The following is a 19,047-nucleotide window of genomic DNA, read 5'->3' on the forward strand; positions in this document are numbered from 1 at the left end:
ATGGAATACAATATTCTTCATAAAATCAATGTGATTTGGTCCTGCTCTTTATACACAAAGCCTAAGTGAAGAAGGAATGTGATTATCTTTATATGACATTTTTAGAAACCAAAGGGAAGTAAGTAGGAGTAAAAGACTGAAGAAGAGCAAACCTGGAGGTTACAATTGTGCAACATTTTTATGAGTACTATTTTATAAACTTACCACATCCTTGGGAGGAGGCTCAACTTCCTTTTTTACCTTTTTACCCATTCTAAAAACAAACAGAACAGCAGGAATAGACCGTGAATATTCAATAAAGTACATTTTATATGAAATTTCATCTAATTCACATTGTTTGATAAAAAGGTTGTTATAAAGATGTTAAATAATTCCTAGATTAACAAGATCTGTTTAGTTCAAGTTCGGAAATAGTATTTTACTAGTGGGTATTCTATACACATTTTTAAAAACCCAAAGAGTTCCTCTTCTACACTAGGATATCTTATGTCTTGAGCTAAGTTCAATTCCTGGTGAATATAGAGCAATATGAAAGTGTTTTGTAATTGCTCTCTTCCAGAATTTTTTTTTTAACTTTCCAATTTAGTCTACAACCCAGCAATTTTCTGGTGATCTCTATTTCAAATAATAACCAGGTCTGATTCTACCTAGCTTTCAAGAACAGCCAGAGCTGCCGCCACCTCTGACCATGACTAAGCAGGTCTGAATATTTTTTTTGCTTATTTTATTTTGGTTTCATTATTAGATTTATTTCAGTAAATATGTGCATGCTTTATTATGTATAGGCATATGTGAATTCAGAGAAATTTACCTGCATTTTTAGCATCAACATGAACACATGACTTTTAAGCAATATCTTGGTAATCACAGCCCAAGGCAAAGCTAAAAAGGCAAACGTCCTAAAAATTATGATACACACAGTCCTGCAAATCATTTAATATGGCCCTTTGGATCTGTTCCTTATTGCTGCAAAGGAGCTGCAATCACTTTGAGGTTTGGTGTGTTACTTCAGGGTGTCTATGCTGGTCATTGACCAAAATACAGACTGACTGACTGATGGACTTTTCAAGGTGTCCTGACATAGCATTGATTGAAATAACAACAGTTTTCACTTCATATCTTGCCCATAGTTAAGTAGCTATAATTTCCTGAGTTTGCTCACACAGTTAAATTTATCAGTTAGATGTGAGAAAAAGGAATATTCTGCTTCTGAAAATGATGGATTTATGTAACTCTAAGAGTTGGAAATTAGAAGAACAATTATGTAAAGAGCACTTATTTTAAAATTGTCCAATTGATTCTCCAGTCTGCCAACCTTTTGCTCCCATTCATATCTGCTTTAAGAGAGCATCTAACCCATCAACCTGAACTGCTTGGACATTTTGCTTATGTAAGATGTATCTGTGTAAGTTCGGTAGTGCTAGAAAATAATTTTTTTACCTTGTGATTTTGTTTAGAAGATTGAATCGTATCCTTTCTAAATATGCTCCATTGCTAAATCATAGTCAAAGAATTTCCTCAAAACTTTCAAATTTAATAACAATTAAATGCATTAACCTCTGTAGAGCAAGCATTAATATACTAGGTTGTTGTCTCATCTCAGAAATGCAGGAAATAGAAAGGGGGAAATATTAATTAAAAGTTAAAAAGTTAAAAACATTTAATAAAAATATAAAATTTATATAACTCTAGCCCAATGCCAGGCCACATTGATGGCAGAGGTGTTTCCGATCAATAAGTCACTCTGTGTGCATGTTGGTCCCAAAGGGCACTGCAAAAGATGGGTAGTTGTTTGAATATTGCCGCATTCGCAGCAAATATATTGCCCTAAGCTGTTGTGAAGCAGTAAGACTAACATGCTTTTGATTTTACTTACAACTGCAGTGTCCTTAACTGATGATCCAAATAAATCCCCTTGCCTACCTCCTGGCCACCCTATTCTTCTTACTTAATATTTGCTTTGTCCTCCCAAACCTGACATAACACTGAAATGTTTCATTTACTGGCAAATTAAACTTGGACATTTTATACTACTGTAGAGTACCTTTTCTCCTAATCATACAAATGTACATACAAGTTGAAAAATTAAGGAGGAACAACATTTACACCTTTAGTTATGCTAATTTCTAAGTAATGGCATTTGTCACCCTCTTGGCAAACAACTCAGGAACAATCAATACTGACAGGCTCACAGATACTCCTGACCCAACCCTTGGGGGAAAAAAACAGGTCTTTACAGCCTTATGGAAACCAGGCAAAGTCAGGGCCATCCAGATCTCAGGGAGTATACTATTGCATAAGACAGGCATAGCAATACAGAAGGCACATCTCCTGGATCCCATAAGACAACACTGTTTAAAAGACAGGATCTAGAGGATGCCAGTCCTACTGGACTGTATCAGATAGGCAGGAGATAGGTGGTCCTGCAAATAATAAGCCCTTTAACAAGAAGTGCTTTGAAGATCATAACCAGCATGTTGAATTGCACCCAGAAGCCCACTGGCAACCAGTGTAACTCATAAAGTAGTGGTGTTACATGGGCATACCAAAGTGTAGCCATAACTACTTATGCTGCTGCTTTCTGGAGTCTTCAAGGGCAATCCCATGTAGAGTATATTGCAGTAATCCAGAAGAGAGGTGACCAAGGTATGAGTGATTATGAGTAAGACCTCCCAGTCCAGGAATGGGTGAAACTGGTGCACAAGATGGATTTGTGTGAAGGCCCTCCAAGCCGTGGTTGCCACCTGCTCTTCAAGCAGTAGTCATCAGCCTACAAAAACCACCAGGTTGTGTACTGGATCTGTTTGGAGAAGTACAATCCCATTCAGAACTAGAGATAGAAAATCTCCAGATCCAGGAGGCTTCAAAATCCATAGCCACTCAGTCTTGATATTGTTTAAGCCAACATGCATACCTTGACCCATCGTGATGGATGACTTCACCCAGCAGCCTCATGTAGATATTAAACAGGAGGATGGAAATAAATGCACCATCCCAATCTCTATCCTGCCATGGGCCATCCACAACCATGATCAATGTCTTCTCAATAATCTGCCCAGGCCTAAAACCCAAACGATTCAAATAATTGTTTTCCCACCAAGCTCTCTGAAGCTGCTGTCTGACCACTTTCTCCACAACCTTCTCCAAAAAGAGAAGGTTGGAAACTGGACTGGAAATTATCCAACCCCATTGGATCCAGGGATTTCCTCTTGAGAAGAGTTCAGACCACTGCCTCTTTAAGCGCAAATGAAATCACTCCCTCACTGAAGGATGAATGCACCATCACCTGAACCTCTTGGGAGCCCTTGACCAACCAGCAGAGATATGGATTTTATAAACAGGTACTTCCACTCACAGTTCCAAGAATCCTATTCACTTCATCAGGACCAGCAGACTCAAACTCTTTCCAGAGTTACATGGGAAGACCATACCTTGGCTAACTCAACAGTACCTGCACAGCTGCAGCTCAAAGTGAATGCAAGAGATTTTATCCAATAGATACTTCAAAAAATCCTTACAGCAGTCCTTCAAATGATCTTCTGACCCAAACCTCCCTAGGGTGAATGGCTTACCTTAAATAGGGTCACTGGACAGCAATCTGTGCATGCAATAACAATGGAAAAATACCTCAGGTTTTGGGGTTTTTTTCCCTTCAGCTCTAATCACCATGGTGTAATCCTTAATAAAGACTCTTACCCAAGTTTGGTTAGACTTGCTCTTCATCTTCCTTCAGCAGCACTCCAGGCATGCCCCCAATGTCTCACACCCAGGTGGAAAACAAATTAATTTCATCTTAGTCATCTCCCGTCTAAGAGAACCATCTCCAATCCTTTAAAACCACTAAACATAAAACATGCAGGCCCAACTTCATCTGGTACTGTTGATGTAAATAACATAGAAAGTACTGCCAGCAGTGGGAGCAGACAGTTGAAAGTTCACTTCCAATGGTGCAGCATGAAGAGAGCAAGATGGCCACTGCCCAAGGTGATGGACTCTGCAGAAGCTCCAGGACTTAAACTAGCATCCAACTTGGCCACTGATCCTGACCCTGCTACCACTGCTGTTCCCTCACAGTGCCCATTTGCTCCAGCACACTGGCACACTGAAGCTGAGCATGCCCAGGTCACTACCACCAGCACCATCAAGCCATGAGAAGAAGAAATTGCTGCCAACAAGAGAGAACCATTTGCCACTGTTCTGCAGCCCAACACCAAGCAGCTGATTGGTGGTGCCAGGCAAGCACATGCCAACACTTAACAGCTGATCAGTGTTGTTGTTCCTGCTGCTAAACAGCTGAGCTTCAGACCTCAATTCCAACCCTAACTCTGAATTGAGCTCCAGCACCTTTAGGTCTCAAATACATCTAGGAGCTCCCAGCAGAACAATTCCAAATCAATCACTCCAGAGGCACCAATCATTATGGTATCTACTGCTACTGCTGAGATGGAATGTCTAACAGGCCCTGGGAACATAGGGGAGGAAACAGGATTTTTGCCAAAGAGACACCTCAGCCGAGGGGAGGGGGGAAGAATGAGAAAGAGACTCTGACAAACTCTGTCTTAATTACAGTAGATATAAATTGATCTGGACAATTGCTTCAGCAGACTTTCAGTATTCTGTACTTTACCCTACTAGCAATAAAGATCTTTACAGAAAGGCAAATGGTTCTTGTTTCCTGAATTTGCCTGCCTCTAAAGGGTCAGACATGACTCAGTGCTTGCACAGAGGACCTTTCACCTTTTCAAGGGCTTGACAGCTGCTGACAAGGTTCCCAAAAACTGCTGGCAGATCCAGCAATACCAGAAAACACCCAGCACCATCGGCCAGCATCAGCACTATCCACCAATTCTATGCAACATTCAAAACCAACCGCACTCCAGTGCCTGCCCCAAATTCCGAGCTTGTTTGGTATGATTACAGACAGAAAAAAATAAAAGAATGAATGCTAAAACTCAAATTATACTCTTGAAGCTAGATTTAAACTACTATATCTGAGCTGCAGAAATTCATGTGACCACTAGATGGAAATAAAGAGATACAGAAAATTGTAACTCTTTGTTGCCATTTAATGTGTTGATATATATATATATATGAATTGATTCAATAAAACCAACAAATAACAACTATCAAAAAAAGAGGACCACATGGGTAATCCCTTAATGTACCTCAGGGTTTCCCAGCCTTTTTTGGACCACTAGATGGCAGCAAAACAATATAGAAAACTCTTAACCCTTTACTGACATCTAGTGGCCATCTGGCTTTTTTTTGCAGCCCAGGGTAACTCTAAACTAAATATGATGTACCATTCACCTGCTATTTACTTAAATGTTATGTCAGGGAGTCCAAAACAGCTAGTAACTATTCTCTCTTAATTGATTTAATTTCCAATACCAGAGCCAGCCTAAAAGGGAAGTGCCTAAAGTAAGAAAAAGAGTAATGGTTAATGTTAAGTGGATGACCAACTGAAATACAGAAGTAATGCAGCAACTGTGATTTTCTTATCAAGACTAGCTGGAATGGAAACAGCTAAAAAAGAGATTATTTATCATCACTGAGCCATCAGAGTAGCTTTGCCTTCTCCCTTCTGCATACCCTCTACAGCTTGAGAGAATGGCTCTTGGATTAGCATGAAGTCAAAATCTGATGAAGCTGACTTCTCAGAAGATTTAACAGCAGTCCTGGTTTTCTTCTTTTGCTCTGTTATAATTTTGGTTTCACTTCTGAATGAATCTCACAAATTAATACTAGACTGTTAATACTGAGCAACAGAATTATCTATATAGTTTTTTTCTCAAGTCAAATGTTGATAATCAGTTATGTCCAGTTTGCATTTCTCACTTTCAGAATAATATTTTTTTTGTCCACAGGAAACTACCAGGCTGTGTGTAAACCAAGGCAAGCTGATGTGAATCAGTCTATGTTCATTTAAAAAAATAAGCATTTTGCTGGATCCAGAGTTTTGTTCAGAAAAAAACTGGCCACTTTCCTTATCTTTCCTCAATTTCTAAAAACACAGATAGAAGGAAAAAAATTCTAAAGCTCAAGGAACAGCAGTTAGCAAACTTAAAAGTGAAAGCACTGCCAGATGTGTAACTTTTCTTTCTCAAGGAATCAGAGGTCAGTTCTGAGGGCAATTACCTCCTCTGGAGAAGAGACAGTAAAATAAGGATGTAACATGAGCTACTCAGCTGTTATATATTGCTCCATTCACTTAGGAAGCCAACATAGCCTTCCCCGGTATTGATTTCAGCTCTCCCTTTAGGATCTTTGATTGCTTTCAATCTTCTTCAGGAGTATGGAAAATTATTTGGCAAAGTAGTAACAAGCACCACAAAGTAACTGGTTTCATCTTTTTTTCTTTTTGGCTTGTTACTTATTTCTCAGCTAGATCTAATTGTATGAGCTGCTTAAATCTATTATAGTGTTTTATTAAACTTGTTCTTATTCATTGCATTTTTAACCTCTCGGTTCAGTTCAGTTTCCTTACAAAGAAGTCAATGAAGAATTATATATCTGTGGTTTAAGGTTCATATGTTTGTATACACTGAGATATACACACATACAAGTTGCATGTAAGATGAGGAATACACAGAATTAACAATCCAGAAATCCTGTTTCTATCAGATCTCTCAAGGAGTCCACAACATTTTAGGAAGCCTTCTTTCAAAGGTCTCTGCTTCTTTCTCATCCCAGAAAACACTCTTAAGCATATCCATCTCATTTGTCCCTTCCTGTTGACTTCTGCCAGGAAGAAAAACAGTCATCCCAGTTCCTATTGCAAAAACACTACCAGAATGTTCCTGGCCATAAGCTTCATTCTTGAATCACTGAAACATAATCACAGCTATTAAGTGTTCTCATTAGTTCTCAAAAATACAGAATAGGAAGAAATCCTTAGAAGTAATTAACACTAATCCTCAATATCCATTATGACATTCCTTCAGTAGTTTCTGGTGCAGGATTGCTTTAAACATAGCTAGATTTGCTGCCAACATATGCCTTAGCATATGCCTTTGCTGCCAACATATGTTAAGACTAGCATGGGAAAATCACATCAAAAAGCTCCAATTCATTGTTAACTTAAATATTCAATTTGGCAGCATCTAAAGGAGAGTTAAGAAAAAGACAAGATGGTGCTCACAACTGCGCAGTCAAAGCCCTGACCCTTTGCACAACATCAGTGCACATACAAAAGCGACATGGTTTCAGCACAGACAAGCAATGAATTATATATGGTCTAACAAAAGGCCAAGGATTAAATTCAAGAACTTGACTCAAAGGACAAAGTGGCCTAGCAACTCCAAATTTCAGATTGTATTATCATATCAGTTGCCTAACATGGATTTCAGAGTAGATATTTCCTTAAGGTTTCATCATCTTAATGGAAAGGGCAGATCTTCCTTAGAGGCTGCATAGATATATTTCAGTTGATATACACAGAAACAAACATTTTTTCAAGAAACAGTATAAAGCAATTTATTGAATGCTTGGAATAAATATAGGAAAAGAGTAAGTCCAAACTTCTCCCCTCTCACTTCCTTACTCAATACCTACTTTTATGACAAAGAAAAAACTAAGAAATTTGCTCAGTGGAGAGAGAACAATCTGTTTAGATTACAAGATTTTATTATTAATAGGAGAAAATTAAGATCTCTCAAGTCTTTTGCTACACACTGCTCCTCCACACTCAGTTGGTTCCAATACTGACCAATAAGCAGCACAGCAAGAGAATTAAGGAAACAAGGGGAATATTGGAAAATTTGACTGAATTGGAAAATCTTATAAGTCATCATACTGAACATTTACTGACCACAATTTGTAATATATTAGTGAACTACAATTCAGAATATGAACAAGCCAAAGACTGTATAATTAAATGGATACAAAATTTGAATACAGTTATAGAGATGGAACAGTGGGAGTTTCAATGGAAAAAGAATATTTACCTTGAATATTATACTTAGAGGGAACTGGCATAAGATGTTTTATCACTGGTACATTGCTCTAGTCATGATTGCTAAAACAAGTAACTCCTGTCCACTGAAATTCTGGAAATGCAATGAACACATTGGATCTTTCTTCCATATGTGGTGGCAATGTTGTAAAATTCAACTGCATTGGAAATTAATTTATTGTAGAATAGAACAAATTTTGAAATTTGTAATCCAATTTTAATCTGAGTTATTTTCATTTTTTATTTTATTATTTTTAATCCATTCAATCGTGTCCGATTCTCAGAGACTGCCTGGACAAGTTCCTGAATTTTCTTGGCAAGATTTTTCTGAAGTGGTTTGCCATTGCCTCCTTCTTGGGGCTGAGAGAAAGTGACTGGCCCAGGGTCACCCAGCTGGCTTTGTGCCTAAGGCTGCATTAGAACTCATGGTCTCCCAGTTTCTAGCCTGGTGCTTCAACCACTATACCAGATTGGCTTTCTAACCTTCACTAAACCATACGTTTCCTCAAAATACATTAAACTGGCATTATTTATTTATTTTATCAGTTTTATATTAATAGCTGCAAGGATTTTATATGTTCTTTATCTGAACAGATCTGTGACCCCGCCCCCCCAGGAAGAATGGATAATTACACTTTGGGAATATGCCTCAGTGTCTAGAATAACTTCATATATAGAAGTAAATCTGATGAACAATTTCTGGACTATAATTTTATATATGGAATTGTGCCACATCCCAAATTTGGGTTCATATTTTAACCTGACATAAAGTCTACACATTATTTACAGCAATTGAGAATGTATTGTTTATTATTTGTAGTTTTTCTTTTTCCTCTTATTGATTTTAATTGTGCTTGTCAAATATTTTTACAGCTAAATGGAGACATGTCCTGACTAGAAATTGGGCATGAAATATCTGTAGCACTCTAATTTATTAATGATATATTAGAATATATTAGCTATATGATACTTTAGATTTGCTGGTTATTCTGTATTTGTTACTTATGCAGCTGTATTTTATTGCTTATATTAGGTTTTTTTCCTTTTTCCTATATGTTCTATATCCTTTAAAATTTGTATTTGTATCAGTATTTCTTTTCCTTTTTTATTTGAAATTATATATATATATTTAAAGGCAGGGTTTCAATCTTGATTTTTTTTTAATCTCCATTTGACAGATGCCCATGGTGGGGGGGGAAGAGGGAGGGAGCACTCTGTATACCAATTTTTGCTTCTAAATGAAAGCTGGAATATAAATCAAATGCATAAATAAATAGTATAAAAATATTGGCTTTGTATTATCATGAATAATCCAAAGATCTCAAGCCTGTTCCTAAGCTGAAATCTGGGAACCCAATTCTGGGTAAACTGTAATTTTTTTACTCTGCTTCATACAATATTAAATACAGTAATTACTCCTTTATGATATAAAAATTAATGAAAGCAAAGGGGGGACAAACTGTATCCTAAACTCTTCAGTCACAGAAACCGTAATAAAAAATACGGAAGACTATTCTAGTGCTACTTGAGGACAATGCAAGCTGTGTCAAACAATCTAAATGGAAACATGATGTGTAAGATTTCAAATATCTTCCTGCAATGAACAATAAAATTCCTCCTTCCACAAGAAAGAGAGACTTTAGGAAATAAATTGCTTTAATATAAATCTCAAAGAAACAGAACATAGCAGCTATTCAGTCAGTTAAAGAAGTGCCAGTATAATACTGTGAGATCAAATCTTGTTTTCTGTCTCTAAACTTAAAAAGATACGTGTGTTCTAAATGAGCTGTTCACTCACATCAGGAACAAACAAAATGAAACAATCTATTTCAGATATAGTTTAGTTCAGGTTGGGCAAGCTTTTAGCAGAGGGTCCCAAAAGGTGAAGAGTGATATGACCTGTCACGAAAGAGGATAGAATTTTGGTATAATTGTGTTTTGATAGATTTTATGTATGTTAAATCTATCTGATAACTTAGGGACAGTGTTCTTGATGTATTTCCACCAAAAATTAGTCGAAAATTACAATTCTCTTGTTCAGCATCTGCCGTGGAATTCTAATAGTAGTGAAACTTCTAGTGCGGCAAAAAAGGGCTGGTAGGCTGCTTGTACCAAGTGGGCTGTTCATCTGTCAGCTGAGCTGGTTTAAAAACTGATAGGCATTAAACAGGAAAGACTATTATGTTAGGGTGGTTGTTGTTGTTGTTGTTGTTTTGGCACAACCACAAAGTCAGACAATCTGCAATTATAAATTTGATACCAATCAATCACTTAAGACATGCAAATATTTTGTTACAGATCTCCCTTGCAAGCTTTCCTGCTCTGTCCTGCTTATCACTGGAGGAGTTCAGCGGGCCTGACTCTTAAAACAATAAAAGTGTCTCTCCTAAAGAGTTATATGACTATCAAAGGTTTCTAAAGTACAGAGAATTAAAACAAGAAGAAATCAAGAGGAGAACATAAATTCGGAGCAATCAATTATGGAAAAGAATTTAAGGCCCATCAAATTTCTATCAAAAGCATTAAAAGGATTGGAATCACAATGTAGGACAGTCACATATGTTCTTTAGCTCCTGCCAAGCACCTCCAACTTTTAAAAGTTTCTTTAATTTAATTAATTAAAAGAAAAAAGAAATTGGGAACTAGCACACAACAAACCAAAGGTCCAGCCTCAAGCATAACCTGCTTGAGATTATGAAGCAATGCCTTTAGATGCGATACATAGATCCAAGAGGTATTATTAAAGAATAAATGATGAACAAATCTTGGGCAGCCCAAGGTTTTTGCAGGGGTTCTTTTCTGTCTTCTAGTATATAAAATGTTTTATGATTATATGTACCTTCAGTGACAACAACCCTAATTTTGTGAAAGGGCCACAACATACTCTTAGAACTCTGAAGGTACCTGCTAACCCACAAAGGTTGGAGACTTCTTCTCCTGCTCTTCACTGACTAGACCTTATATTAATTACCAAAGTGTCAGAGAGTATGAAAAATAGTGAAACATAGTGAAGAAAATACTTGTTTGGTCTGGATATGGAGATGACTTGTCAACCCTAACTGACTAGGCACTACCAATGACCTAATGAGAATCATTACACAAAGATTTCAGCACTTATTACAGCTGTCCTCCCTTTTCTTCTCTGTTTTCTCCCCTATGGTCTAACTTAGATGTTAATCCATTAGGGAAAAGATATGTCTTTTGGTATTGCTCTGTAAAGGATACAAAAAAAATTACACTTGGTCTTTGAGTGGCGTATCATGGGCTGCACTGGAAAAGTAGATGTGGTCTGGGCAAAAATTAGTGTTGGCTTATTTTTGCATTTGATCACTCTCTGGATATTTAACAATTATTCTCTTTTGTTGGGGATCTGGGGGCTACATCTAAGACTTCTGACAAGAGCATGCAGCCTTCAGACCTCTGGTTGCATATACCTGCTGTATAAAATGCCAAAAACAATAATGGCATTTTATAGACACACACTTGGTCATATATACTCCCATAACACATATATTTATATATCTAATACTCAAGAACATATTCAGATAAAAGGACAAGATCAAAGTTCTTCCTAACAAACAGAATATTCTGGCAAGTGTATTCTAGTAATCAAAATAATTTGTGTCCTTGTTTTAGGCCACAGTGCAGTTGTCTAAAACACCTTTGCATGCAAAATATCCCAGGTTAAATCTTTCCCAGTATTTCTGATGACAAGGTACATAAACTTTCGTCATGATCTGATGCTTAGAAAGCATCAACACTGCTGAGTCAGCCTATAATGAGCAGCATAAAACAACTATATATGCTTTATTTGATAATTTTGTTATTTTTATTCCAGTTCCATATTTACTACTTTTTCTTTTTTTCTGTAGTTTTTTTTGTTTTTTTGTAGTTTTTATCTTTGCCTTAAACTTAATAAAACTTTTATCAAAAAAAAATGGTCTTAGAGTTTTTCTGCAAATGTGGCATCCCCGCATTAGTAGTGCAGATTCTTGTGCCTTAGTCTGCACTACTAATATGTTCATCCAATTCTAACCCTTTTAAAAGCTGGTCTCCTGTCTTTTGGGATCCCTTTAAAAGCCTCAAGGGAGAAAGTTGACAGCATGAAACTCTAGCTATGCTGACCTCAACTGATTTATTATGAACTGGGAAAACGTACACTTCAGAAAGGCATTACTTTCTTAATCCCTTGAAATCCTCCTACATAAGTCAGTATCTTCCTGCTTCTTTCACCACACAGTATTGGCTAAGTTGCTGTTCTTCAAACCAAGACTCATTATGCTGCTAAGCAGCAATGTTCTTAGAGAGACAAAAGCCTTAACTATGGCTGACTGTTATTTTGGCAGGGAGAACATTAATATGGGAAAGGTAAACATACATGTAAATTTTTTAAAAATCAATCTAAGATACCAACCAAAAAAGAAAAAAAAACCCCAAAGCAACTCCATTATTATATATTGTGGTAATCACAATTGACCTAAGCTTATATAGCCACTTATTGGGTGGGTTCACACACTGCACTAAGCCCCAGTTTGTTAAACCAAATATAATGGAATGGTTTGTACATAGTAAGTTACAAACCAGAATGCCTGGCCTCATACAGTACAATTTTTTATGATTTCAGTTGCATAATATACGAATGCAAGAATTCTTCATTTGTTGTTTTAAATGTAAGATTATGTAAGATGAGAGAAATAAGTAATTCATTGGAAGAAAGGTAGAATATTAATACAAATTGTTAGTAGTCTATTACCAAAAACGTAAAAGTCGTAGTAAGTATCATAGTAAGATGATAATTAGAACCAACTAAAATGTTACAAAGTAGTCAGCAATTTTTGAGTTCTCTAGATCTTTCTTCAGCCTAGTTATTAAACAAAGGGAGACAGAAGAGAAAGCAGGAAAGTATGGTAAAGGTCCAAAGTTTGAATCAGTTTTAAAATGGAGTCCTAAAAAGTCCTAAAACTAGATAAAGAGAACCCAATTAAACAAATGAGTCAAAACATTATTCTTGTTCATTGCTTTACTGACGAAAATGAGCCAAAGCTACATATTTGTGTGTGGCAAATGTATGCAAACCTCTAGGATTATCAGTTCATTTGAAGGGGAAATTAGAGTCAGGTGTTTCAATCAATGGGATGATAACCAGGTGTGAGTGTGGGAGGTCCTGCCTTCTTTAAAGAACAGAATTCTGGATATTCACTATCAAAGTCTGATCTTCACAACACAGGTATGTGGAAGTGGGTCATGGTTTGAACAAAGGAGATTTCTGAGGATCTCCAAATAAACAGTTCTTGATGCTCACCAGGCTGGAGAAGGTTATAAAACTATTTCTAAAGAGTTTGGACTCTACCAGTCCACTATCAGACAGATTGTGTACAAATGGAGACAATTCAACACCATTGTTACCCTCCCCAGGAGTGGTCAACCAACCAAGATCATATCAAGAGCAAGGCATGTAATATGCTGGGAGGTCTCAAAGAAGCCCAGGGTAATGTCTAAGGAATTAAAGGTCTCTCTTGCATTGGCAAGTGCCAGTGTTCATGAGACCACCAGCCGGAGAACACTAAACAACCATGGTGTGCATGGCAGGGTTGCAAAGAGAAAGCCACTACTCTCCAAAAGAACATTGCTGCCCATCTAGTTTGTGAAAGGCCACATGGATAAGCCAGAAGGCTATTGAAAGAATGTTCTGTGGACAGATGAGACCAAAATAGAATCAAAAGTGTTATGTTTGGCAAAAGGCAAATACTGTATTCCACCATAAGAACCTTATCCCATCTGTGAAACGTGGTGGTGGCAGTATCATGGTTTGGGCCTGCTTTACTGCCTCTGGACCAGGATGGCTTGCCAATGTTGATGGAACTATGAATTTTTAATTCTACCAGCAAATTCTACAGGAAAATGTCAGCATATCTGTCCATGAACTGAAGCTCAAGAGAAAGTGGGTCATGCAGCAAGAAAACCACCCAAACCACATGAGTCATATGCCCAAAGAATGGTTAAAGCAGAAGAAAGTTAATAGTTTGGAATGGCCAAGTCAGTCCTGATCTTAATCCTATAAAAATGTTATGGAAGGACCTGAAGTGAGCAGTTCATGCGAGGAAGCCCACCAACATCCCTGAATTGAACCTGTTCTGTAAGGAGGAATGGGCTAAAATTCCTCCAAGGTGATGTGCAGGACTGATCAATAGTTATCGGAAATGTATAGTTGCAGTTATTGTTGCCCAAGCTGGGCACACCAGTTACTGAAAGCAAACGTTTGCATACTTTTGCCACACACAGTATGTTATCTTTGGATTATTTTCCTTAATAAACCAATGAACAAGTATAATATTTTTGACTCATTTGTTTAGTTGGGTTTTCTTTAACTAGTTTTAGGACTTGTGTGGAGAACATGTAGCTCATATTTATGCAGGAATATTGAAAATTCAAAAGTTTACAAACTTTTAAGCACTACTGTGTAAATATGCTGAAGAACTTGAAAGCTTACTTGTGACTTTGATATTTTACGTCACCCTATTAAAGGCAGCACATGAGCAATGGCACCTGGGCTTAAAATTTATTATTTTTATTTATTTATTTTACAAATTTATTCACCGCTCATCTCACCCCTACGGGGGGACTCTGGGCAGCTTACAATAAAATAGGATTAAAACCATTACATTACAAAATACCATAAAAGTACAAATATAATAAAATCTACATGGCGAAAATATCTTAATCAGTCCTTGAGTGTAATAGGCCCCTCATAATCGTTTTACCGTGCTAGCCATCCCCAGATGTAATTATTCCCCCTTCCATTCCAAGCTTGCAGATAGAACCAGGTCTTTAAACTTTTGCAAAAGTCCAGGAGCGAGGGGGCCTGTCTCACCTCTGGGGGAAGGATGTTCCAAAGGGCAGGAGCTACAGCAGAGAAGGCACGCTTCCAAGACCCCGCTAGATGGAATTCTTTTATAGATGGGGTCCATAACATGCCCTCCCTGCATGACCGGATGGGGTGGGTCAATGTAATAGAGATGAGACGGTCCCTCAGATATCCTGGTCCCATGCCATGTAGGGCTTTAAAAGTGATGACCAACACCTTGAATTGGACCCGGAAGCAAACTGGGACCCAGTGCAGCTCACGCAACAAAGGTGTTATGTGTGCAAATCTTGGGTGCCCAAGATTGTCTGCGCGGCCGCATTCTGGACCAGCTGTAGCTTCCGGATATTCTTCAAGGGTAGCCCCATGTTGAGCACATTACAGTAGTTTATATGGGAGATGACCAGGGCATGAGTGACTGTTTGGAGGGCCTCTCGGTCCAGGAAAGGGCGTAACTGGCACACAACACGAAGTTGCGCAAAGGCCCTCCTGGCCACAACTGCCACCTGCTCTTCGAAAAAATAAGCAGAGTCAGGCCTAGTTTGTATTTGGATGGAAGGCCAGAAGAGAATACCAGGACATAAACTAGACTGGGAAGTTGAAAAACATCCTAGAAGCAATGGTGAATAAGAAACATTTTTGAATAGGGAGGGGAGGGGAACGGGTAGAGAAAGTGGAACAAACCCCACTTTCTGTATGAACTTCCCTTTATTCCTACTGTAGGAACCAGTCTTCAGAAGTTATCTGACAATACAGAGAATTAGACTTTTTAGGATTAGGATATGTGTCACTTTTGAAATCTAAAATCAGAGCCTTGGGTTCACAGTTCCCTCATGCTTAAATTGGCAGTTTTATAAATTAAAAACTATTATTCAACAGATACGAGCCAAATTAGATATGGCTAGGATTGGTCATTGTTGTATACTTATTGTAATGCTAAAGTTGGACTGCACAAAACAAAACTTGTTGTAGTGATTTGCGGCATCTTAAAAGATTAAAATTAAAAATTAAAATTGCCATATTTATTATTGGATGGCCTTTAGTGATCTATGGGCTTTTGTGAATCACCGCTCACTTCATCAGATGGAGTATAGCACTCACAGAGAACAGCATACACTGTACACACAGCTGCTTTTGGAAGGTGATAAACAAACCCACAAAAAGTGATTTTGACAAAATGGACCCATAAAAAGGAAATGAGAATTCACCCAGGATTTAGGATACAGGTTTATCAAGGATGGGAGAAAAAATTATAACTCTTGGAATAAAATAATAATACAAATGGTACATTTTAAATTGTAGATTTAAATATCTCACACTGGATTGCATATATGTGTATTCCCTAACAATACTGGCACAAACTACTACCACCATTGCAGCAATAAAATGCTTAATTACTAAATATGTAATCCTTGTAATTTATAACTAAGCTTGTTTACTTATTTACTTACTTACAGGATTTATATGGCCACCTATCACATATAATGATTCTAGGCAGCTCACAACAATCCATGAACTGGTAAACATAAAAACATTTTTAAAAGTTTAGTCATCAGAACTTCAGCATTTAGTTGCATTGCTAAAAAGTTGAGCTTAATTTAAAAAAAATAAATAAAAGTTGTACAAAAGCTAAGAGCTTAGTGGCAAATGTGTTTTTAGAAGAGGACCTTCTTTTTCTTTTTCCCACATCTAAGTTTTCAATATATTTTCAATATTTATGGTTTTTCAGTGTTTTTAGGGCAGCCATTTTTTCGTTTGTTCTGCAACAGCTGGATAGTAAAGAGACCGCATACAGTTTAAACAATTATTTTCTGAGAAGAGACAATACGTGACAGACAAAATACGGCGCAAAGGTTTCTTTACTTACAATTTGTTGACCTGCTTACTTTATTAGTTGTATAATGAAATACCAGTAAAATGTATTGTCTAAAACGTATCACAGACTTAAGATAAGGAAATCTAACTAAAACTAATACAGGCAACCACACACATCCTTCGCACAGAGACATTACCCAGGGACTTTCCTTCCTTCAGACGGCTTTTCAACTCAGTCTGTCCCCAGAAAGTTTCAGTCGCACAGGGAGATCTGTATCTGAGCTTCTAGGCCGAGAGACACGTTCCCAAGACCTCCCAACACTTGTCTCTTACTCTCTTGCAAAGGCGTCTCGCTTTGCTTGTTGCTAGGTTACGCTACCTTAAGGCGCATGCGTAACAGGAGCTTCTATTGCGCTGAACTACTGTATAGAACAGAGTTTCGCCAGAGGGCACAACATCACCGTCACAGATCATAGATTTCTACTTATAGACTCACACAAAGTTTAGAGTTTCCGGGTCACATTAGGCATTTCTTCTCTCTCTGAGGAGCAGAATTAAAAAGTCTCATACAAAACACATTGAAGAGCAATTCAGATTTTAGAAGACAGATGGCTAGATTAACCTCCCCCCTCCACAATCAAGTCGTCCTGTATGTATTTTTCAGTTCAGCCTTATTGCTTGAGTATGTGCTGACCTAAATTTTAAACCTGTAGAGCAGTGTTTTTCCAACTTGGCAACTTCAAAATGGGTGGACTTCAATCCCAAAATTCCCCAGCCAGCATGACCGACGTTCTCAGTCTCATCCTATTAACTGACATATGATCGCTCTATTTCATAGACCTTGTCTGAGCAGGGAAGATAGGCAGGCTCTGGCGTGCTTGGATAGAGAAGGCCAGGCAGACCGCTTCCACCCTGCTGCCAAAAGATCTACACGGACGGGTCCCTCAAGTCACCGGTCGCACTCGAGTTCTAGGAGGTGCTACTAAGTTTTTATGTACCTCTATGCTTCCGTTGTATAATTGCTGGCGCTTGCGCGGCTACTCCTAGTGACTGTGTTGGCAGTTGTTAGGTGCTACCCTGCTCGCGCTAATGGGGAGTTGGATGTTGTCTACGTCCGTGCCATAGCGGGGGTTTTGTAAATAAATACGATCCAGTGTTACATCAGAATGCATTCCCTCAGCTACCGGAGCATTATTTCTTCCTTCCCATTCTGAAACACAATTCACACAGCTTGTCCGTTAGACACCCGGGAAAGAGGACGGGGAAAGGGGGGAATTAGCACCGTATGAAAGAAGTGCTTAAAATGAAACGGTGCATCTCTTATCTCTGCATTTCCAACACTAGCAAGCTGACGTCTTACCTCCTTGATACTACTGTTAAAGCCAGAAAGCCATGGAATCAGCAATTTTTAATCACCGGCAAATAGTGCAATTCCATAACGTGCAACATAATTCAGAAAGGCAGTATTTATTTATTTATTAATTTATTATTCAAATTTAGCCACCGCCCATCTTCCCCAAAAGAGGGACTCTATGCAATAACAAAGAAATCATGAGATGCAACTGTGAAGTGATACCTTTTCCTCAGCAAACTTAAGGAGCAGAAATTGAAGGAAGGAAGGAAGGAATCCATTGACCAACAGTGTTTCTTAACCTGATTCACTAGATGTGTTGGACTACTAGGTCCATTACTTCCAGTCATCCTATATGAAGAGCACAGCACTGGGAATGCTGCCCCAAATACACAAAAAGCATAAAAACCCTAAAAGCAAATTGCTTTGCAACAATGCAGTCCTGCCTACAGGAAAGTCTTCCCTGAAGAATTTCTTCTGTAACAACACAACTTGAGCTACCTGAACAAGTGGAAAACTTGAGCAGAGAGAGAATGAGAGCATACACACAGCCCCACCCCTTTCGTTCTCCAGTTTTCATGCATTCAAGCAGAAGGTCTGAAGGGGAACTGTATTTGTGCTCATTTGAATGTAAGTGCAACTCTCAGCATAATCCAGGCATGTGCAGAGCCAGACCGGTGTTCAATCCAAAGATAATACAGCTTTTCTTCACACTTCTTCCAGAAGGCTGGAGAGAAATACCTGGGTGTAACAACTCTCTCGCTTTGAGCCTTTGATGTATTCAGGCAAATACTTGATTGGAGCTCAAATATCAACATGTAAAATTCCACTATACGGTATAGCTCACTTTTATTCAGCAGCTCAAGGCAGCATCCAGAGCACTTTGTCCTCACCACAACAAGGTAGATTGGGCAGAGAGAGAGAATGACTGGCCCAAAGTCACCCACTGAACTTCTATAAGTGGGGATGGACCAGAACTTGGTATCTTTGCTCCTAGTTCAACATTTCAGCCATAATACCATACTTGACTGGCTCTCAGTGTGAGAGTGGGAAAGGAGGAAAAAA

The 19,047-nt window shown here is 38.1% G+C and overlaps 1 protein-coding gene across 1 annotated transcript in view; it reads right to left on the reverse strand.

Annotated features, from left to right (window-relative positions):
• ARMC3 (armadillo repeat containing 3) overlaps positions 1–16,942 on the reverse strand; it is a 75,189-nt gene extending 58,247 nt beyond the window's left edge. The window contains exons 1-2 of the mRNA XM_063303527.1: positions 16,829–16,942; positions 205–253 (exon numbers count right to left, since the gene is read on the reverse strand). Coding sequence (XP_063159597.1) covers positions 205–252 — 48 coding nt within the window. The 5' untranslated portion in view covers position 253; positions 16,829–16,942. The remainder of the gene's footprint in view (positions 1–204; positions 254–16,828) is intronic.
• Positions 16,943–19,047: the final 2,105 nt, after the last annotated feature.

Source organism: Candoia aspera, chromosome 4, assembly GCF_035149785.1.
Source record: "Candoia aspera isolate rCanAsp1 chromosome 4, rCanAsp1.hap2, whole genome shotgun sequence".
Lineage (NCBI taxonomy): Eukaryota > Metazoa > Chordata > Lepidosauria > Squamata > Boidae > Candoia > Candoia aspera.